Source organism: Microtus oregoni, unplaced genomic scaffold (genome assembly GCF_018167655.1).
Source record: "Microtus oregoni isolate MIOR12 unplaced genomic scaffold, Mior012 000001F_ref0000356, whole genome shotgun sequence".
NCBI classification, from domain to species: Eukaryota; Metazoa; Chordata; class Mammalia; order Rodentia; family Cricetidae; genus Microtus; species Microtus oregoni.
The window spans coordinates 56,448,513-56,471,642 of record NW_024543060.1 but is presented as its reverse complement, the minus strand read 5'-3'; the positions used below and the strand labels follow the sequence as shown (position 1 = coordinate 56,471,642).

Here is a 23,130-nt window from a genome sequence, read left to right as displayed (position 1 = left end):
GGCAGGAACCACTGCTTTATTATTCGTGTCGTCTACATGGAAATTTTTTGGGGTGGACTATACGAACCCTTATGCTCTGTCTACAAATTCTTACCTAGAAAACTCTACAGTGTTATGGGATGGGACTGCTTATTTTGTTATGATAGTAAATATTTTATTACCTAACTAAATACATATATGTGTATATATTATAAGCATATAATATAGACCTTATTAAACCACACATAAAATTATTATCAGTCAGAGTGGTCAAATATTTGGAACCTTTAATCTTTTGGGAAGTAGGACTTCCATTTGATAAGAATAAAAAATGAAAGATTTGGAAAGGAACTTCCTTGAAATTAACTATGAATATGCATTATACCCCAGAGAAGCTCAAAGAAACCATCTTTGTGTGTAAAGTTTAAATTTCATTTAAGATATCAACATTTGTGAAAAACCAAGTGGCCTCTAAGAGAAGACGCTTTGCCAACTGAAGCCTGTGACGGTTTCCTTTTAGAGAACATTAAAAGGCCCCGAAGTAAGATTTTATTATAAACAGGCTGATCAACCCATAATAATCACAGAACCATATCATATCCCATAAGCCCACCTGAATCCCAGAAAAATGTTTATGCATAAGGACAGATGGTTTAACAACTCAACATCATATTTAAAAGAAAACCAAGACCCCAATACCTTATCCATTATTGCAATTAATCCTGAGTAAATGATAATGAGATTTCACTTAATTGCTAACCTTAGCTTCTAGTAAAGTGTGCAGAACATATTCACTATAATTAACTCATTATTTAAACCTTCACTCAGTGATTGGATATGACTTACCCACAGACACGAACATCTACCAATTTTACTCATATGCTAAAACAGAAGTAGTTCTGGGCATTGGGCATGCATGCACACACATACACACACTGAACTTTTATTACATGCAAGCATTATTATTATTCTTTTAGTATCTGCCAATGAATTTGCGTAGGATCTTGCCAACCTATAGTAACAATGAAATAACATGCAAGAGTTTCCTTTGAATGAAAAAGGCTTACATTTCACTGAAAAGGAAAACCAGCAACTGTAAAAACGAGAAGATCCATCAAACTCACCCTTCTTTGCAAAACAGCAAAATGGTATCATGATGCAGAGGACAATGCTACATAAATTTTTTTCTCGAAATGCTCTACACATCTACATACATAGGGTGGCTATCATCATCTCTCTATATTCCCCTTTCTCCTCTAACTACACCCACAACTGAAACGCAAAAGTTCTTGGTGGTGAAGTCTATGGGGGTGAAGATACTGAACAGAGAAGCATGCACAGACCTATTTGTCTCTCTGTCACTTCCAGGCACACAGATGTGGTGGTGAATCCTCGAGTGATTAGTAGTTGTCGATACCTCCCTACCACAATGCTAAGTTCTTCTCTGCCTAGAAAATAGCAAGCCAAGCCTACATATAGAGAGCAAGCTCATAAGCTCTAAACCTACCAAGAAGGTCACTATTACTAAATGTTAATAGATTTTACATAGATGTGTAGCTTTGGTAATAGAAAACCAGTAGGAAATTGTAGTGCAGGGATTGAGAAATGTCACTTGATGGTCATAACGGTTGGGGCTGAAGTCATAGCTCTGGCACTTCTAGGTTGATTGCTTGAGGACAAAGTCTTTAGATGACTCAGGTGCAGGATATGATGAATATTCACAATCTTTACTTGAGAGTTTCTGCTGAGAGGATTATGAGTCCTCAAAGGCAGAGTGATTAGACAATGCATACAAGATTGCTCCGTCTGTATTAAGTGTTTGTCGTTCCTGCAATCCAGTCACATCGGACTCATTTCTCTACCCAGTAGAGAAATGGATCCTCCAGTCTTTATCCATAGGATCTTGCCCAGACTTGTCATCCTTCAAGAAATGCCTCATAGTCACTTAACGCTTTGGATTTGATTGAAAATTTCCACAGAACCAGGCACTTACTTAGCTTATATTTCCAGAACACCAACTATGAGCTAGGCATATCTGCACTGGGCTCTGGTTGTGGAATCTCAGAGAAATTGGTTTAAAATCAGTTTAAAAAAAGAGAGGCAGGGCTTGTCAGATATTATAAGATCATGAGAAATAAAAAGGTTTTCTCTATTCTGAAATACTTTTAATATTATTATTTTATTTATTTATATATAAATATAAGTATTTATATTTATTATAAAATAAAATAATGTTTCTCTATATCACTTCTACTGGAGTAGCCAAACCAGTGCTGGGTGGAGGTGGTGGTCTACAGTGAATGGGCTAAGAGACTGACTTACAAAGGAAGCACAAGCAAAGATTACGGTGTGAAAGCCAAAGACAAACAATTCCTTGAAAACTCAGTGCACTTGGCCAGAGAAGCAGAAGTGAGAAGGGGACAAGAGGCCAGCACTGTGAAACTGTGTGCTCCATGATGGAGGTTAGACTTACCAGTGTCTTTCTCAACTTACATTTAATGAGATAATTTGGACTCCAATGCCACTGTGTCTCTAACGTCACTGCTAATGTACCTGAGCAGTGACACATGAGTCTTCTAGATGACTCAGGACTCACCACAGCCATCTATTTATGTAGCAGCACAGAGCTGGTCTTCTTCATGTGGCCTATAGGTGCACATTCTTGAACCTCAGAAAATATTGTAATGCTTTTCAGATACATATATATATATATATACACACACACAGTTTTCTGTGTGTGTGTGTGTGTGTGTGTGTACTTGTATGTGCTTGTGTCTATGTGAAGGTCAGAGAACAAATTCAGGTGTCACCCTCAGTCACGCCATGCACCTGCATTGAGACAGGCTTTCTTTCTGACATGGTGCTAACCAATTAACACAGGCTGGCTAGCCAGCAAACCCCAGGGATCTCCCTGTCTCTGTCTCCCCAGGCTGGGATTATAAGTGCAATGCTACCACACCCAGGGTTTCTACACAGATTCTGAGTACAGAACTTGGGTCCTCATGCTTGGAATTAATTGAATTATTAAAGCATTTATCAACTGAGCCGTCTTGATAGCTCCAACTATTTGTGTTAAAAATCCAACTCCATATAATTTACTCAGAGATTGTGTACAAGCAAGTCTTCAACTTCCTGCTTCTCCAGATGTAAACAATCTAGCCCTGGGATAGCTCCTCCCACTCGGTGTAACCAAGTGTCTATCCCTGGGATAGCTCCTCCCACTCAGTATAACCAAGTGTCTGTCCCTGGGATAGCTCCTCCCACTCAGTGTAACCAAGTGTCTGTCCTTGGGATAGCTCCTCCCACTCAGTGTAACCAAGTGTCTGTCCCTGGGGTAGCTCCTCCCACTTGGTGTAACCAAGCGTCTGTCCCTGGGTTAGCTCCTCTCACTCACTGTAACCAAGTTTATCTCCCAGAAACGCTCAGAAGCTTTGGGATTCATATATTTAAAAGCATGAACTAGAGAACTCCCTAGAATGCAACAAAATTCTACAGAAAAGGAAAGAAACAGGATTCTCTATGACTTGTTTCTGAACACTGATAACACGGCCGTGCTAAAATGAGTAGCAAATCCTGATCATGCCAAGATTATTTGTAATATGCCATGTTGAAAGAATGCAGAGGCAAGAAAGACACATGTATGTGGTGATCTAGGAAGGAAGGGAACAAACTCGTATGGTTCATAACACAAGCAGAGAATGGCTAAGGCTGAAAAACCAAATGGTGACATTGTATGTTATTTCACAAGTGGAATCAACCACTCCTACTCCTGCTCCGACTGTCTGAGCTATGCCATTATTCTTACATATCCCCAGTTCTGGAGCCCCCAATTCCTGGGCTTCTGGGGAATGTAAAATGCACTGAATCCCTGTCAGAGTCTGCTGCTGCCCTCTGTTTTCCTTTTCTTGATCTTCACATAGGATTTTGCCATTGGAAAACCTCACGTTTCTCCTGTCAAGATAGCCTGTGCTCATCCAACGCCATTTAATTTTAGAGGTGTTACGATCATTGATCACCCTCTCTGGGAGAAATTTATTTTTACAGAAAAGATGAAAATTTGTTGCGCCTGTCATACAGTTCGCTTTGTGATTTTTATAAAGAACAGCAAACTAAGCCTTTGTTCCTGCAGAGTATCTAGTCACGTGCCAGAAAGAAGGCCAAGAAATTAACTACATGCAGAGGACGCTGCCTTTTGCTTTTCCGATCTAGGCGCTGGGAAGTTCATCAATCAGATGATGCCAGGGCTGAATGGCACGGGCACAGGAAAGCCAGCATGCAGGCTGAAAGAATATGCTGCGGTTCTTGCTTTGCCTTTTATTGACTTTGGGCAATTATGCAACTGAACTGTACCATTTATTCCTCTCTATAGAACGTGGCCATCCCAGGGCTGGCATGAGGACTAAGGAGGAAAACACACACAGTCACACAGTGCTGTGTCTACTGTCAGGACAAATCCCAGCTGCAAAAGCTCAAAAGGAAATGCCAATGTCAAAAGGCTCTAGTGACAAGGGCAAACACAGGACGGAGACAACCAAAGTTCTCTGAGTTGATGGGTGGGTGGATTTGTTGGAAGGTAGGAACCATAATTATGGACTTGTTGGGGTAAGAGGGTACTAGGGTGTGGCTATGTTTTAAAACACAGTCCTGTCTATTCATTTACCCCACTTCACCTCCCCTAATAAACCATTCCATATTACTGCAACATCAATGAAAGTAATGCCTGGTTCTAAAATACCATGAATGTCTCATCAAGAGCCTAAGAAAATTGGGATAAAACTGTTCACCACATCCAAATTCCGAGGATGCCATTTTTCTCTCAGTGAGGACTGCCGTGTGGCTGGACACACGAAGGGATGCGAGCCTCTCACCACAGAGCAGTGGTTCTCAACCTTCCTAAAGCTGGGATCCTTTAATACTTCATGCTGTAGTGATCCCCAACCACAAAATTATTTTTGTTGCTACTTTAGAACTGTAACTTTGCTGCTGTTATGAATGTGATGTAAGTAGCTGATACTTCTGATAGTCTTGAAGGGGTCATGAGCCACAGGTGGGGAACCCCTGCTATGGAGGGTAACTGGACACACTGTGGACATTAGTGCCTCTCATGGTGAAGGTCCCCTTCTGAACACAGAGGTTTCACGAGGAGAAAAAGGCAGAAAAGGAAATTTGTACAAAGATGGTGAAAAAAATATCAATCAATCATAGCAGGCCTTCAGCTTCACTCAGAGCCCGTGTATGGTTGATGGCAAGGGGCCTGGATTTCCAGTCTAATAACACAACTGTAGCGCATACTAGACTTAAAAAAATATATTTTTAAATTTATTGTTTGAGAATTTCATACTATGTATTTTGGTGTGATCATTCCATTTTTGTTCTCTAGAGATTTGCTTAAAATATTTTAGAAGGCTTTGTGTAAAGTCATGAATGATCACCATCTTGCTAACGTGTGCTGAGGTTCACAATGTGTTTTATATATGTGTGTATACATATGTGTAATTTGTGTATATACACACACAGATGTAGACATATTTATATGTATTTGTGTATGTATTTTGCATACATGTTCACATGCATTTAATAGTGCATCCTTTTACAGAGAGGGGCAGTTTGGCCTTTAGGTCCTTGCTCCTGACTGTTTCCCACATCTTTAATCCATGCAATGGTCTGCTCAGCACTTCGTATTCACCATCTTACCCAAAGGCTTCTTTCCTGGAGGGCACAGCGCTTAGTAGAACATTGCTGATAAAGACGTCTTATCCATGCATGCAACAGATACAGGCATTGAGTGAAGACCTCGTGTGTACAGGGAACTGAGAGAGGCCTTTGGGAGTTTCCTTTCTCACTGCAATACTGCTGGATGGCCTTTTATTTTTGTTTTGCAGTACCTTATGTTTCTTCGACCTGTCAATCACAAGTATTTTCCAGGAAGAAACACACGCAGTATAATGATGACTACTTGTGTAAGTGCAGTCGGAGATCTGAGGAGCTGACAAGTGTGTGTGTGTGTGTGTGTGTATGAAAGAGAGAGAGAGACTTGTGCATCCCTTCTCCATCTGGAACTGCAACACTCAAAGCTTCACAGTAACCGTTGCACATAGTGAGCTGGGACTCAATAGATTCCTGTAGCAGTTTGTGGGTTCCCCTGTCAGCCTACGCAGCCTCATTGGCAACTTCCAAACCACTAAGAGACCCTGTTTCAGAAACAATACTGGATAGCTCCTGAGGAATGATACCCAAAGTTGACTTCTGCTTTCTGCACTCCACACTTCACACACACACACACACACACGCACACACACACGCGCACACACACGCACACTCATAGGACTTGAGATGTCACTCACACTATAACATCTTTGCATTCTTCAGATGTTGAATCATTTTCAGTTGTACTGCAGGGTGGTGTCTCAGTGCTCTGAGTGTCCCTTCATTTGCTGTTGACTCCCCTCTCAGATGGCCACTCAGGGCGGGTGGGCAGTGTCAGACAGCTGCCATCTCATTCTTGCAGAGGCTGTGCCACGCGGTAGTACTCGTTTTAGTATGATGGCAGGCGTGTGTGGTTTACCATTAGAAATAAAACTGCAGTTCTAGTGTTAAATTTATATCATTAAAGTAGAATTGGACAGCCCTATTTCATACTACCCAATTGAGGATGCTTTTTTATTTATTTTTGCCATAACTACTGCCATAAACTCTGTTCAGTATGTGTTGAAGCATTTTTATGTTTTCTCATCATTCTTTCTTGAACGGACAACCTTGTGGTCAGAGTCCCTGCCTCTGTGTCTCCTTGGTCCTTATGCATTGACCATATGTTTCATTTGCTTGGGGGAATTTATTGATAAACTCAGTCTGCAGATATTAGGAGTACAGAACAAACTCGATTTCTGTCCTGTTCTATAGAAAGGATATAGAGGTCCACTGGGGCTGGAATTTTCAAAGTTGGTTTATCAAAGCAGTTATAAAACTAGATCCCTAGGGAGGAAGAGAATTAAGGTCATTCATATATATATATATATATATATATATATATATATATATATGTATATATACTTTTTCATTTTGGTTTGGTTATTCAGACCAGGTACCATGAGTAATTCAGGAATTTACTAAAAGACATTGATTGAGTCTTGTAAATTACAGATACATAGTATAATCATAGAAAGCCTTGAGAATATATAAAAGCATTTTTTGAGCTCTATTATTCTTTCTTGTATTCGTTGAATTAGAGAAAAGCACAGGGCATAAAAATGTAGACAATTATATGTGTATTTCTGCTCATCCAGTTACTTAGTCATCTATTTGTGTATTGGCGTGTGAGAGATATTGAGCACTACGACTTGCTGGACAGCATACAAAGTACATAGCTGTTGTCTTGAAAGACTTAGCCCCATACTTCATGGAAATCTTGCTTCCATTTATATTGTTTTCTTTTGTCTGAGTGTGCATGCATGTGTGTACCAGCTTGTGAAAGCCAGAGGTTGGCATCTAAGGTCCTCCTCAGTCACTTCCTGCTTTATTTTGTTGAGACAGGATCTCTCACTGATTGGTGAGACTTTCTGGCTAGAAGGTCTAAGCGAGCCTGCCTTCTGCTGCTTTTCAGTGCTGGGACTACAGATGCATGCTGCTGTGTCCAGCCTTTTACATGGATGCTTGGGCTATTTCAGATTTTCTGCCAGGACAAGCACTTCACCAAGTAAGCTCTCTTCTGAGCCTTTATGTCCATCTTTAGAGAAAGACTGAAACAGCAGAGAGAACGTGCAGCTGCTCATCTTCCTCCAAGGCTATCAGGTGATGGCAGAGCAGCTGGCTCCAAAGTCTCCTGTGCTGGCACTGAAATGGGGAAGAAAACGCTACACCGGCAAACCCCTTGGCAACAGATTTATATAGAATCTTTAATTATATAGTATTTTAAGAAAGGCCCATTCTACTTACAGCTGATGGTTATTCCCAGTTCCACGCTGTGCTTCTTAGGCAGTTTTACGTGAAATGTTCCACTACTTGGGATGACAGACTCTGTAATTTCAAAACAGAAGAGAGTGTTTATAGATCTCAGAGGAGACTGGATATTGGGTAGGAATAGTCTTCTGAATTAAAACATTTCCATCCTGAAAAGCTGTTCATTAAGACTAGGGAAGTTCTAACATGAAACATTCCATTACAGGGGTAAGCTCCTTTAGATTCAGAGGTAAACAACTCACAAACCTCAAGAAGTCCCTGAAACTTATAAGATGATCCAGGTCACTTGACTACTAAAGTTATAAAAACATTAAGAACTTCTGGGGAGAGCGGGGACTGATCAGATCCATTGATCTGTGTGACCGTTGTATAGTGAGGTCCTGCGTTACTTCTTTCATGAACTGTGATCACGCTGGGGTAGGCCTTCTTCAGCGATTAGCTGTTTCAGAGTTGTCCATGCTCCGATGAGTAACCACTCACCTCTATCCTGCACATAACCCAATAAGTTTGTTAGTTTTCCAAGTAGGACTTGGGTAGATCAGTGTTTGAGTTGTCATTGGTGCTCTACCTGGGATCTGTAACGGTTACTTTCTGAGCTCATCCGCATCTCTGCTTTAAGTCTCTGGTGACTCGGATGTAGGCATCCCGCCTCACATCTGCAGCAGTACCTTTCTTCCCAAGACCCCAGGCATCTCTCCGACTTTATTCATAAGTAGCTGCAACTTTCTAATCCCCACCTCAGACCTTTGCTGGCAGTTGGTCAATGGCTCCCTCTCCACCCATCATTTCCCTCTCCTGTCTGAGTAGGTCTTCTTTGCAGAATACCATGGAATAAATTCAGTGATACCCTAAGAAAGCGCCCTTCATCTAAGACTTTTGTAACAGTACCAAAAGCAAAGGAAACAGCAGAAGAGGAGGATCATGGATTACTAATCTAGCCTACTCTTACTGGTTCATCACCCCCACTAAAGCCTTGCTAACCCCCCAATAGACAAAGATCCAACTACAAAAGCTGATAAGCAGGTAGAACTATTGAGCTCCCCGGTACCTAGTCCAATTTATTCACTGCATGTGTAACATTTTGCACACCTAGGCAAAAATTAGGACTGTCCTCATGGAGAAGTTAAGAGTCTGTCTTAAACTGCTCTTGGCCTTTTGTCCTTTCCCTTGAGAAGTCTAAGCAGTAAACTTTTTACAAGCCCAGAATCTGATCTTCCAATTTAGAAGGTTCACCATAGAGTGTTAAAGGAGAGAACACAATAAAAATTTGATTTCCCTCAGCCCCTCCAGGATGCTAGAAAGTCACCTGTGACAAAGACCCCAAACTGCCCATCCGATTCAGGCTGCAGCATGGTCTTGTACCCCAGCATCCTTCCTCCACTCTTCTCTTCCTTCAGAGGGATGAGCTAACCTGCTGACGTTCATAGTTCCTCTCAGGCTTCTAAAATATTCCCGGGACCAGTCTGGTGTCAAAGACCGACTCAGTATCTTTGCCTTCTGTTCTCAATGAACACTCCTATGTTCCAGGATGCGAACCTGCATATTTACTTATTTATCCATTAAGAATTTGCATGTTTCCCATTTCCTAATGATACAGTAAGCATGGAATCTGCCTCTAGGTAGAGACATGCCTTGGACCCCTCTCCTTCTGAGTTAATTTAGTCTGGCAGGTTGGGAGGTCAAGGGCCTGGACAGGGGGCCACCCCTAGGAAGGTGAGTTCACTTTAAGATAAAGATAATGTACCTTCCCTACCCAGAATTCCTGCCCCCTATTGCAGTCTTTGTGAGCTGTCCTGGAGTTCAGATGGGTCTGCCTGTATTTCTGTGTTAATAGAAAGGCCTGACAATTGCTTTTTCTTTTCTTCTATTTTTTTTTCCTTAGATGTGAGCCAGAGCTTAAGTTTGCCTTAAAACTCCCTAATGCTCAGGCTTCATTGCCTCTTTTCTAAAAGTTTCTCTTACCATGGGACCACCTGACACCAAGAAGCTACTGTCCATGTCAACTTAACTTCTCCCTCCTTCCATTATAGGAGCTGCAAGATCTAGAATTTGCTTGCTCTAGAGTTTTATTTTAAACTCTAAAAAAACTGTATCCACTTTCTATTTTATCCCATTGTGTTTCATTAATGAGGTTATGAACACTAAGAGAGGACCCTTAATTTCCCAGTATCAAAAGCTAACTCTCCTAAGACTCCCTGAGATTTCTGGCAACATTTTTTCCTACCTTTGTAATCACTCAAGAATATGAACCATTGCTGCTCTCCTAGACAGCACCGTGAAAATGAGGCAGACGCAATTATCCAGTCAGGCAATGAATTTCACAAAGACAAACTAATTTTGATATACTGGGGCAGAAATAGATATGAAATAACTGATAATTATGACATTTTACTTTCTGATATCACATACGTCTGTGCACATTGTAACTATTTTCTAACTATTCCTTCTTTCCCTGCCTTCCTTCTATTCCTTTCCTAAGTCTTGATTGTTTAACATTCTAAAAACAGAAGGGAACCCCTTTCCATCTCCTAAGAGAGCATTTAAGACCTCGGAGGTAACAAGGAAACTGGGAGTGCTGGGTTTTGAAGGGTCTGTGTTGTGCTCACTTGCACCAAAAGCTGGTCTGCAGAAAGAAGCAAGAAATAAAAACGTGTGCACATGGTGCAAACAGGATCTTGGAGAGTGCCAACGTTAGGCACATCTGATTGGAGCCCCTCAGGACTGTGGAAGCTCATACTTCCATACCCCCCCTTTCTTCATAAATCAGCTGGGAAGCATTTCTGATGCAACTACTGAAAGATGCAAAGACTGAGGCAATAGAAAAGATGGGATGGAAGCACGTGGAAATCTGCCACCCAACTGCTCCCAGGCTTAGCCAGCAGTCTCCGTCTGATTGCTTCGATAAAGCTGGCCTGGTCAGTAGTCCTTAAGAGTGCATGGAGTGACCCAGACACAGCAAGCAAGATGTGACTACCTCACCGAAAAAGTTTGCTTATATGATGGATTACATTATAGATTTTTGTATGTTGAACAAGTCCTGCATCTCTGGGATGAAGTTAACTTGATCATGGTGATATGAGTATATATAAGTGACCCCAAAACCTCTACCAGAGAACTCCTACAGGTTATAAATACCTTCAGTGGTGTGGCAGGATACAAGATCAACTCCAAAAAATCAGTAGCCCTCCTATACACAAATGATAAAGAAGCTGAGAGGGAAATCAGAGAGGCAACACCTTTCACAATAGCCACAAATAATATAAAATATTTTGGGGTAACATTAACCAAAGAAGTGAAAGACCTATTTGGCAAGAACTTTAAGTCTTTGAAGAAAAAAATTGAAGAAGATACCAGGAAATGGAAAGATCTCCCATGTTCTTGAATAGGTAGTAAAATGGCAATCCTACCACAAGCAATCTATAGATTCAATACAATCCCCATCAAAATTCTTCACAGACCTTGAAAGAACAATAACCAACTTCATATGAAAAACAAAAAATTCAGGATAGCCAAAACAATCCTGTACAATAAAGGAACTTCCATAGGCATCACCATCCCTGACATCAAGCTCTATTACAGAGCTGCAGTAATAAAAACAGCTTGGTATTGGCATAAAAACAGAGAAGTCGACCAATGGAATCGAATTGAAGACCAGGATATTAATCCACACACCCATGAACACCTGATATTTGACAAATAAGCTAAAATTATACAATGGAAAAAAGAAAGTATCTTCATCAAATGGTATTGGCATAACTGGATGTCAACATGTAGAATTTAAATAGATTCATATCTGTCTCCATGCACAAAACTCAAGTCCAAATGGATTAAAGACTTCAATATAAATCTGACCACACTGAACCTGATAAAAGTGGGAAGTAGTCTTCAATGCATGAGCACAGGAGACCACTTCCTAAATATAACCCCAGTAGCACAGACACTGAGAGCAACAATAAATAAATGGAACCTCATAATACTGAGAAGCTTCTTCAAAGCAAAGGACATGGTCAATAAGACAAAAATGCACCCTACTGAATAGGAAAAGATCTTAACTAACCCCACATCAGACAGAGGTCTGATCTTCAAAATATAAAAAGAACTCAAGAAATTAGACATTAAAATTCTAAATAACCAAATTAAAAAATAGGATACAGAACTAAACATAGAATTCTCAACAGAAGAATCTCAAATGGCCAAAAGACACTTAAGAAAACGTTCAACATTGTTAGCCATCAGGGAAATGCAAATTGAAACAACTCTGAGATACTATCTTACACCAGTCAGAGTAGCTAAGATTAAAAGCACCAATGAAAGCTTATGCTGGAGAGGATGTGGAGTAAGGGGAACACTCATCCATTGCTGGTGGGAATGTAAACTTGTACAACCACTTTGGAAATCAGTATTGCGGTTTCTCAGAATGTTGGGAATCAACCTACCTCAGGATCCAGCAATACCAATAAAAATAAGAGTACATGGAGCTCCATTATTTAGTATCCATCTCATATTTATTAGGTTATTTTCATTTCTCTATCTTAAGAAAAAAAGTTCTCATGAAATGAAGAGGCACATAATGCATGTTTATATTTCTGCCTCTGTGGATGAATATAACTCCCACAAATTGGGACTTAGAGTCACAGAGCCCAGGAAACACTGACTGAGAATACTTGGTACTGCAACAGCAACTGCTGCATTCATAACATTTTTAACATTTTACATTTTTTTCTTTGTGTGGCAGTCCTCTCTTTTCCCTCCCTCTTTTTGTCTTCTCTCTTCTTCTTTACCTCTCTTTCTCTCTCTCTCTCTCTCTCTCTCTCTCTCTCTCTCTCTCTCTCTCTCTCTCTCCCTGTGTTGGTGGGGGGAAATGATACACATGTGGAAGTCAGAGAACAACTTTTGGGAGTTGGTTCCCTTCTACCTTGTAGATACTGAACTCAAGCTTGGTAGCAAGCACCTTCATCCACTGAATCATCTGCCCTCCTTGCTTTTGTACAATTTTAATGCAGGGAAATCTGACAATGATTAACACTATTAATGACATCAGAGGACATATTATGACTTCCTGGAACAGAGTAATGTATCACTGTTGACTGTGTGTGATTTGAAAAATTCACAAAGGGGAATCAGTATCAACTAATGAATCTCTTTGATCAAACTGTGGCTTCATTCTAATCTTTATATACCAGTGCGATTTACTTTATAGTTGGTATTTTCCCTATATAATTATTTGGTTGCAAAAGCAAAGGAATATTTAATTCGGGGTTCATAAACAAATACGATTAATGAGGAGAAGGCTCCATTATTTGGACAAACAGCAGGTTTAGCGTCAGTGGATGTAATTCTGAAAATAAATGATGTTTATTTTCTAAGACCCCTGTGATTATTTTGCACTTCCCTGGTTTTGCTTCATCTTTGTTAAAACTATAATTAAAAACACATTTGGGTAAAAAGGTTTCCTCCTTTCCCATTGGTCTGATTTCCTGCCTGCAGCACTCATTGTCGGCACAGTAAGATAACAGCTACCGCATCATTTATCAGTCGAGGCACCCCGTGAGGAGTGTAAATGTTAGACTCTCCCCCACTCAGATGAAAGCACCAGGGCTCTGGTCCACGGCCAACAGCACTTCATATGTTTGTGCCGAGACTTCTCACAACAGATACTGTCAGAGTGGAAGTGGGAACTTGAAGATCTTGTGGTATTCACTATATAGATTATCATTTTAAAAAATTGAATGGGCAAAATGGGAGAAGATGAGGTTCTAACTTTGTAAAATCCTACCTAGGTAAAGGATTCCAGTAAAAGAACTCAAATAGTGATGGTGTTGAGTGTCTTCAGCTTTGAATGCCTCTCCCTGATAAACTCACTAAGGTGCTTGCATAGCATTGCACTGCTGGTTTAAAAAGACAGACACAGGCAAGAGTGTGTTAGCTTTTAACCACCCCTATGGCATTTAAAATATTTATTAAATAGAGATCGCTGAGCACTGAAAGCCAAGGGCTGGAACATTCATCTTGATGTGTAAAACATCCTGAGGCAGAACTCTGGAACTTTACGGCTTACATCCAGGCAATTAGGCATGAATCCAGAAGGAGAGGCCGGACTTGGCAGAGCCCTCATCCACATATTCCCCATCTAGGTCCCAAGTTCTGAAATGACTGAAAAGGATTTGCTTGTTTCTAAAAGTTTCTAGTGATGATTCCAGTAGACAAGGAAGGACCTGGCGTGTCTTCCTGAGGGTTTTAAGGTTGCATCTGCACCCATCAGGAGAATTAGTGTTATCAATTAGTGATGCACCATGAGCAATGGCAGGAGGATAACAGATGGAAATACATTCCCCACCCCGGCCTATTGTAGACGACCTGAAATATCTATTTCATGACCTTTATTAAACAAGCTGGGTACTGAATAAAGTAGGCTGAATAGATACAGTTCCTATTTTTCAGGAGCTGAAAGTTATTAAAGTATTAAATCAACAAATATTAAAAATATATATGTAGGCACATTAAGGATGCATGAGACACCAAATAAAATTCCAGGATATACAAAATAAATACATTTATAACACAAGCAAACACTTGGATACTGTGATAATTTTTACAAAGACGGCCAAATTGCACTGGTCATTGCACTCCCGTGGTGTCATTACAGTCTTCTCCCCGAATTCCAGGTTCGAGAAGCCTGTTCTAACGGTTTCATGGTGGTGAATCTCTAATATCTCCTGTAATAATTTTATTTAGCAATTTTTTAAATCAAAAAGGTGGTAAAGCAATAGAGGGAAAATGGGCTGCAAGTCAATAGATTTAGTGTCTGCCATTCTCTATAAGACCTAGAGTTTCCCCATCAGAACCCCAATTCCCTTTTCATGCATAAAGCAAAGGTACGGGATTGCAATAATTCTTTTAACCCTAATTTTCTGTCACAGTTGTTAAGTATACTCTGTGGGGCCACTGGACGGCTTTCTTGTTTGATAACTAAACCTCTCTGCCACTTGACTAATTCTTACAAGGTCTTTCTATCCAAGTCCTGCTGGATCATAGGAATTAGAAGGCACACACTTCAGAAAAAAAAATGGGTCATCGTATAACAAGAAAAAAGCAGATTGTAGAAGAAAGCAGTCCCAAGAGACCAGGACCCCCAGAGAAAGCAGATTTAAACCCAGTTCTGACACAAACAGACGTTCATAACCAAAGTCTTCTCATGGAGCCAAATGTGTTTCATTAATTCCTTCCTTCCCGCATTTACCGTGGACCGACTGAGGCCTGTCTATATTCTAAGCACCATTTTTCTCAGAGAACTTATAGTTAAAACTTCACACTGACAGCCTTTTAAATTAAATTTCCATTTCTTTTAAAAGATATATGACGATGGGGGCCTTTTACTCTCCTAACTGCCATTACGTATACATCGTGCAGGAGAATCACTGGCTCATGACAAATATTTGTTGGCATACGATCCTTGTGTCTAAAGGTACGCCTTTACCTTTTGGTAAAAATCACTGGATATGTAGGGCCCATATTTTGCTGTGTGAAGACAACCAATCTTCCCTTCATTTCTCTCCCTCCATTCCTCCTATTCTCCCTTTCTCCCTCCTTTCTTCCTTTTGCCCTTCTTCAGTGATGCTGGGTATCAAACCCAGGGCCATAGTTCATGCTAGATAAGCTTTATACCACTGAGCTACCTTCCCAGCAGACAAACATCTATGAATGGTGGGGAATTATTCGGGAGGGAGTGAGATGGGATAACATGAAATAGGAAGGATAGTAGGGTGTGAACACAACCACAGTACATGTATAAAAATGCAAACACACAAAATTATTTTGTATCTTGACTAAAAAAAGCAAAAGTAAAAAAGAATACCTCAGAGTCAGGTTGGTAATCATTTGTACCCCTCCTCTGCCTCTGATACCCAAGGTTTCTCCTAGTATTTTTTTTTTACCTGCTGGTTTTTATCACATTTATCTTGTCCATTGATTATACGTCCATCTCTACCCTCCCTGTCTGTATTTAGAGATGGTTTCTATCATCTATTAGAATCAATCCTCTTGACCCTGGTGAAACAATCTTGAGTGGAATCCTCCTTGTCATTCCCATAAGTGTCCAGTGCGATTTCTCCTTAGACTAAAGACCAAGTACTTGCCTACTGGCCTTGCATCTATTCAGCCCATGAATTTTCACGGCTCCCCACCTAACTGTCACGTGTTCTCCGCAGCAGGACCAGTGAGACAAGGTGTTCTTGTTGCTGAGCCTAAGGAATCTGGTTTCTCTAGCTCAAATGTGCAAAGTTAGAAAGAATAAAGGTGACATAAATTCTCAAAATCACATCCACAGTGGACATCAATTGTCTTATTTGCCATATCAATCTTCAGGTCTTCAGTGGAAATTTAATGAATGAAATAAACAATGCAAAATGACAGAATAAACCTCTTAAACAAAAACATGTTGGGTATACATATATAAATATATATCTATATCTACACCCCCCTTTCTGCCATGTAGCTGACATAAGTCATGTGCAGCCCTCTCCTGACACTATCACGGACTTGAGGGTCAGATTTTACCTGCAACATCAAATTCAATCTCCAGTGTGACTTTGCTTGTGATGGAAGAGTCTCGCAGGAGCTGATTGGCTTCCTCGAAGGTGCTGTCTTCGGTTGGGATTCCATTAATGGCCATTACTCTGTCTCCAATCTGTAGCACCCCACATCTAGTTCAGGACCACATGAGAGAGGCTGGAGTTAGAGTCAACAATCATGGAACTGCACTTGCCAGCCTACCTCATTTAATCTTTGCAAAATAACATCACCATTTGATTTTCTAGAGTCAATTCTACTGGCAAACATGTTAGGTCAACTGCAATGCCCTTCACTCTTGAATCCCACGGTTACAACTGTGGTCAAGTGGGTTCTTAAAGATCCCAGGGAATTAATAATTTATAACTATGATAGCACTATAATCTGACCGGAACAAACAGATAGTAGGGATGAATGTTCATTCCTGCAATGCAGAGAAATAACTTCAGTTGGATGCTAGCCACTTTTTGCATAGATTTTTCTCCTTTATAGTTAATACAGCCTCTAGTTTTCCAGTGGACAAAATCTGCTAAATAAAATCATTGTTCCTCATAATGCTTCTCAAACCTGATAAAAACCATAAAATTTTATCATCAGAATGGAGAGTTAACTACATTTTGCTTTTGCTGCATTGAAGTGCTGTTCCATTATTTATTAATTATTCACAGATTGCTGGGGTTAGAAATGCAGGGCAGAAAGGCTGCTGGGAAGGCAGAGTGCCTCACCTCTCTGCTGGGCTGTCAGCTTCAATATAGGAAATCAGAGGCGGGGAGGAGAGCGTCTCCGTGGCAAACACGCTGCCCTGCAGTTGGAGTCCAAAGCCCGTGACAGGATCAGCTGTCAGGACCACCTCTGTGGTTTCCGTGTGAACAACCTGTCCAGCCAATCCCACAGTGCTAGAGGCTAAAGACACTAGAGGAACAAACATGAAGAGGGTGACTGGAGGTTCAGGCAGGTATCAGCATTTCCAAAATAGAGTGGTATGTCTGGAGAGGCTCACAGGCAATGGAGAGAGCTTAAATACTGGCCTTACAGCAGAAAGTTGACTTCCAGCTTAACAGGGTAAATGCATCTCCCAATTTGTCAGACTGGAGTCATGACCAGTGTAGCCACTCCAAGTCCTTGTCCCAGGAACTGGGAAGAGACTGTGAGAACAGGAAAACCCTGGGATCAAAGCATGCTGTCTAGTCCTGGGTTGTGCAAGCCTCAACTGAGGAGGAAATGGGGCCAGGTCCTTCCATTCCGGGAGGTCTGAATACCTTTCTCTGGATCTGGGATGGTGTCTCTAAGACTTCCCACTTCAACCCTATGTGACATGAACATGGCAACCTTTTGTTTTGAGGAAACAATTTCTATGTGGCCCCTAGAATAGCGAGGCTCTCTTGGTTCCCAGTCTTTCTCCAGCACTGGGTGGGCATGGTGAGCCAACCAAACTTCATACATTCCACTTGTCCCCACATTTGCTCCCTCTGTGTTTTGTTCCTTTTCTGCCCAGCCTCCAGCCACCACTTGTCTCCCATTTCAATCACTTCTCCTGTACTCACGCATGTCTCTAGCCGGACATCTCTGTCTTACTTGCATCCCCAGCTTTGGCAATGAAAGCGCCATTCCACATCTAGATGCCTCTCTTAGCTCTGGTCCTTGTGCTTGAACACGCCATCAGTCTGCAAGGGTCCTTTGCCCAATGTCACCTTCTCCATGTGGGTCTTTAGCTCACTGTTCTAACTTAAAGTCACTTCCAACCCTGCTCCAACCCAAACCGATTTCTTCCTACTCTTTTACATGGGACAAATAGAGGTGGTTTTTGTTTTGTTGACACTCTTTGCTCATTCACAGTGTTTTCCCTTCTCAAACTGCTATTTAAAATTCTGTATTCTCTATATATTTCTACTCCCTAATCGGCTACTTTTCTACTTTTCCTAATGTCTCCATTTTCTTGCTGACTTCATGTCTTCACTCTCCCATATCGTAACTTTAATGATTCTCTGTCCTGACTGAGCTGACAGCCGTCTAGTACAGTGACCCCGTGGCTCTTCCGCTCCCTCAATGTCCTTCACCCGCAAATCCATCCTTCTTCAGCTTTATGTCAACACAGCCCAGGGCTGTGCTCCAACTTCCCTTAAAAGATCCCCAAGGCCTTAATATTTGAAACCTCCTTTTACACCAGATCCTGTGTTAGTGACTTTCCCAGCTCCCACAGTCTCAGTTTCTTCTCTATCTTGTTTATAGTAATACTTCCTGTTGCTTACCTTCATGCTGGCTGCTGTTCAAACCGTGTTACATGGGACAGAATTTTCCTCTTGAAGTGAAAGCATCCACAGACATGGCTTTATATTTTAAATATAAACAGAAAACTCTAGCTGAAGCAGGGAGGGAGGACTCCAAAGCTCTTCCCACAGCCTCACATGAGACCCCAGGGCCGGTAGTTGGAAAGCCCCCTTCCTCTCCCTGCTGCCTTTCCTTTCTCTCATTTCTCTCCACACAGCACTTGGAAGCCTGGGGACCACTTCATAGAATTGTCTGTAACCAGCAGAGATTCTTAAAGGCTGCATGATTTGCGAATATACTCTGCATTCTTTGGTAATACCCAGTCAACACTCCGTCTATTACTGAATTGTTGAAACCTGGCAGAAAGGAACAGCAGCTCTAAATTCTTATTATGGTCTACTGGGCTCTAGAGTCTTTGTTGGAAACATGCATGCCCCAAGTTAATTCCTTACGTATCTATTTTGAATGCCTCCATCCTTACAAATGGTCAAATGTCACTTCCTAAGAGAATGAGAAGATTTGTCCTGGTAATGAGCATTTCTTAGGTAACATTTCAGCCACACCTCTTCTGTCTCTGTGCTCCCACCGCTCTCTTTTCCTCTTTCCTCCTCTCCCCATTTCGAGGTTTGATGGAGGAAGGTCATTGGTTAATTAAATAAAGAAACTGCTTGCCCTGATAGGTTAAAACATAGGTGGGAGGAGTAAACAGAACAGAATGCTGGGAGGAAGAGGAAGTGAGCTCAGAGACGCCATGCTCCTTTCTCTCAGGCAGACGCATGCGATGAAGCAAGCCGCCAGGTCAGACATGCTGAATCTTTCCTGGTAAGACCAGGGCTACACAGATTATTAGAGATGGGTTGATCGGGATATCAGAATTAGCCAGTAAGGGCTAGAGCTAAAGGGCCAAGCAGTGTTTAAATGAATACAATTTGTGTGTTATTTCGGGGCATAAGCTAGCCAGGCGGCCGGGGTGCTGGGGATGCAGCCCAAACGCTCCTATTACAACAGAGGTTAATTCTTTCTTATCTTGCTTTTTTTTCCCTCTTGAGTCACGGTCTCATGCAGTCCAGACTGGCCGCAGGCTTGCTGTCTGTGAAGCTGAAGATAGCCTTGAACTTCTGACCTTCCTAAGAGTTCTGACCACCCACGCGGTAGGATTGCAGACATGGACTATCACAGCCCTTCTTAGCGACTTTTTGATTTTCTCCACTGCTTAGTCCTTCTGTGATCCTACGCCATGGATGTGTCTCTTGCCACCTTTGCAAGCTTGCCCACTCACTCTCTTCGCTTTTCCGACCTTGCCCTGCAAAATTGCTCTGATTCTGACACAGATGCACACTTGTCTCCTTCGTCTTTGCTAACACTGCTCTCACTGATGACTCCGACTGCTAAAAATTCAGTGGTCCCACTCACTCTAACTGCTGTGCAGCCGCTGGCTCCGGGGACAGTCCCTTCCTTGTAAATTGCTCTTAAGGTGTCGATGAAGATTTGGTATTAGCCTCTTCTGTATCTGCCCCTGCTGTACCTCTTCCACCCTCTGGCCCATGAAACAGATCCCAGCCTTGGTCCTGTGCTCAGTTCTCTCGTCCTTGCCCTCACCAGCCCTTACGTCCTCGGTGGCATCTTCTCTTATCTCTCTCCCTCTGGCTTCAGTGAGGAACTCTTCACCACAGATACTTTTTCATCTACAGACACAACTCAAAGGACTTCAAATTATTTTCTAAAGTGGGGAAGTAATCTTGACTTTCTACTCATTCTCTTATGTTCTAGTCTCCTGGTCTTGAAATCTCAAAGCAGCCTCTGACTCATGACTTCCCGTGCTTTCAATCCAATCAGTTGCTCAGTAGCAAGAGTTGTCCAGCTTTCTCCACTTTTCCTTTCGACACCCCAGTTTGGGATTTTATTTCAGCCATTCCAATAAGCATGTATCTGGGTTCTTTAATGCTCAATGATTTTTTTCCCACCTGGACCACAGGTAACACAGCCTTCACTATGTGGGAAGGCAGTAGACCACAAATCTACACTTTGCACAGGCAGTGGATGACCTGAAAGTCTAACATGTGACTTGGCGCCAACATATTTAATTCTGATATGTTATCTAGTCTGATGTTTTACATGTGTGAATTTGTTTTCTAGAGGATAGTTTTTGTTATCAGTGACACAATAATGGAAGACACCATATCCTATTGGTAAGTGAAAGGTCCCTAATTGGGTTCAGCGTGACACTGAGAGATTGTTGGGGGTAAGAAGTTCACAAGAAGAGTTATTTTGTTAACACCGTGAACAGACAGACCAGGGCTCTGAGATTTCAGATGCCAATGCCACAGACAGACAGCATGGCTGGGGCTTTGAAGACTCAGTTCCCTTTTTACAGCTCCTTAAGAAAGAGGGAAGACTGTGGGACCCTACAGCCAGGTTCTCTGATTTTCCAGCAGCAGGCAGGGAAGAGGGTAGGGATCAAGATATGTGGTCACTTGTACGCCCTGCACATAATTCACCTCCCCATGGTAGAAATGCAGGTACCTGATTGTATGCTGGCTAGAGGTTTAAAGACCGTGCTCTATAAGGGGCCCAGATCAGTGTCTGGAGGAGCAGTAGGGCTGCGGCAGGCACTGTGGTCTGAGAAGTAGCCTGGTACGGATCCCAAAGTTACATAAGGACCTGGATTAGGTTACATAAAGTCTCTGAACCTTTGGACAGATTCGCATAATACTCTCCCTCATTTGAGTTCTCAATTCGATGCAGATATCAGGGATTATTTACCCAGAGTTATGAAGTATGTTTGAAGGCTGGAACGATGGCTCAGCAGTTGAAGGACCTTGGTTCACTTCCCAGCACCCACATAGGACAGTTCACAACCACCTGCAAAGTCCAGTTCTAGGGAACCTGGCAACCTTCTCTTCTCACATATATTCACGCCGTCACAGGTACATACACATAAAGTAATAAACAATCACATCTTTTAAACCCCTGTGTTTAGGTTGGCTGTTTCTCATCACCATTAAAAAAAAAAAACAAGAAAAAAACAAGCCGAGCCAAGCCGACATTAGACTAAGGGATGCCTTCCACAAAGGAAGGGTGGGCTATACGTTTTGGCTTGGGGAAGATGGTCGGACAATTTTTATTTAATGTTCAGTAATACAAATGAAGAATCCTTCCATGAGGGTTTCTTTCACCTGTAAGCTCTATTTAGAGACAATTGAAGTGATCTAGGTGGACTAGATCTAGGGTTGAAAATAAATTATATACTGTACATTGATTTTATAACTATAGGAATTTATAATTCATAACCCCAAATACATAATTAGATTAAATAATTTGGGATTTTTCAATTAATTCTCAAAGTCTCTCTGACACACTGGGAACTACCCCTCAACAGGAAAATTTCATCGGCAGTTAGGATACTCACATGTATTAAATCCTTAGGAAGCTCTACATTTGAAGAAAGATAAATTACAGACTTTAAGTTCAAAAGTCAAAGGAACACACACAACGACCTGGATAAGGTGGCGGAGGTTAGCCTGCTTCATCAAGTGCTTGGCCAGCAAAAGGAAGAAAAGCGCTTTCTATAGTTTGAGATTTGCATGGCGGATTCTCTAGTGTGCTCTCCAGATTCCCTCGCTCTTCCCCATCGCCAGGCCCACAGCTAGATCTGCTCACAATTCTGTAGGCTTGCAGGGAACACATTCTTCAGCTACGTCAGCTCCTCTCAATGTAAGGGAGGAGGGCAAGGGAAGCCAAAGGTAATCCATGGTTTTTAAACTTTTGGCTCTTGAGCGTTTATTTTTAAAGTGTTAATTATAGAGACCGTGAACTTTATTATCAGCTAGAAAAAAAAACATTTGAAAAGTTTAGAGAGGAAAAAAAGCCCAGGGGTTTGTTAGGATAATGTGTTTTGTTGTTTGATCCCGTGATTTGAGACTTCTGCCCACTAAAGCCCCAGGGTTGAGAGTGGCCTGCTGTGGACCCAACAGGCTGTGAATCTTATGACCCAGTTTGGGAGTGGGGAGGAGGATGGTTAGTTCCTTCTCCACAGAGAGCTGAAAGGGTCTAAGCCATTTCATTTCTGACTCCTTGCATGGCCATTTGTGCAAGCTTACCATGGGCCGCATTTTTCTTGTGTCCTTTCCCTAGGGGTCGATGGGAAGGATGGTGGAGATTGTAAGGCTTCTTCATCTCCTTCTTTCTGCTATTTTTAGTGCCACCCTCTCTAACAGCAAGTGACAGCGACCACAAAGACAAAGTACATTCTGCTGTTTGCTATTATCCAGGCCAACTGGGAATAGGCACCACTGTCTCTCTGCAGGGGCAGGAAGGCCTTGCTAGATGTGCTGTGGTCAAGCCGCTGGCACTGTAGGT

The 23,130-nt window shown here is 41.8% G+C and overlaps 1 protein-coding gene across 8 annotated transcripts in view; it reads right to left on the bottom strand.

The window, feature by feature from the left end:
• Grip1 (glutamate receptor interacting protein 1) overlaps nucleotides 1–23,130 on the bottom strand; it is a 640,059-nt gene that overhangs the window by 68,269 nt on the left and 548,660 nt on the right. For all 8 annotated transcript variants that reach the window (XM_041666725.1, XM_041666698.1, XM_041666716.1 and 5 more), the window contains 3 exons: nucleotides 17,229–17,415; nucleotides 16,492–16,637; nucleotides 7,912–7,992 (listed from right to left, as the gene is read on the bottom strand). In XM_041666725.1, coding sequence (XP_041522659.1) covers nucleotides 7,912–7,992; nucleotides 16,492–16,637; nucleotides 17,229–17,415 — 414 coding nt within the window. The remainder of the gene's footprint in view (nucleotides 1–7,911; nucleotides 7,993–16,491; nucleotides 16,638–17,228; nucleotides 17,416–23,130) is intronic.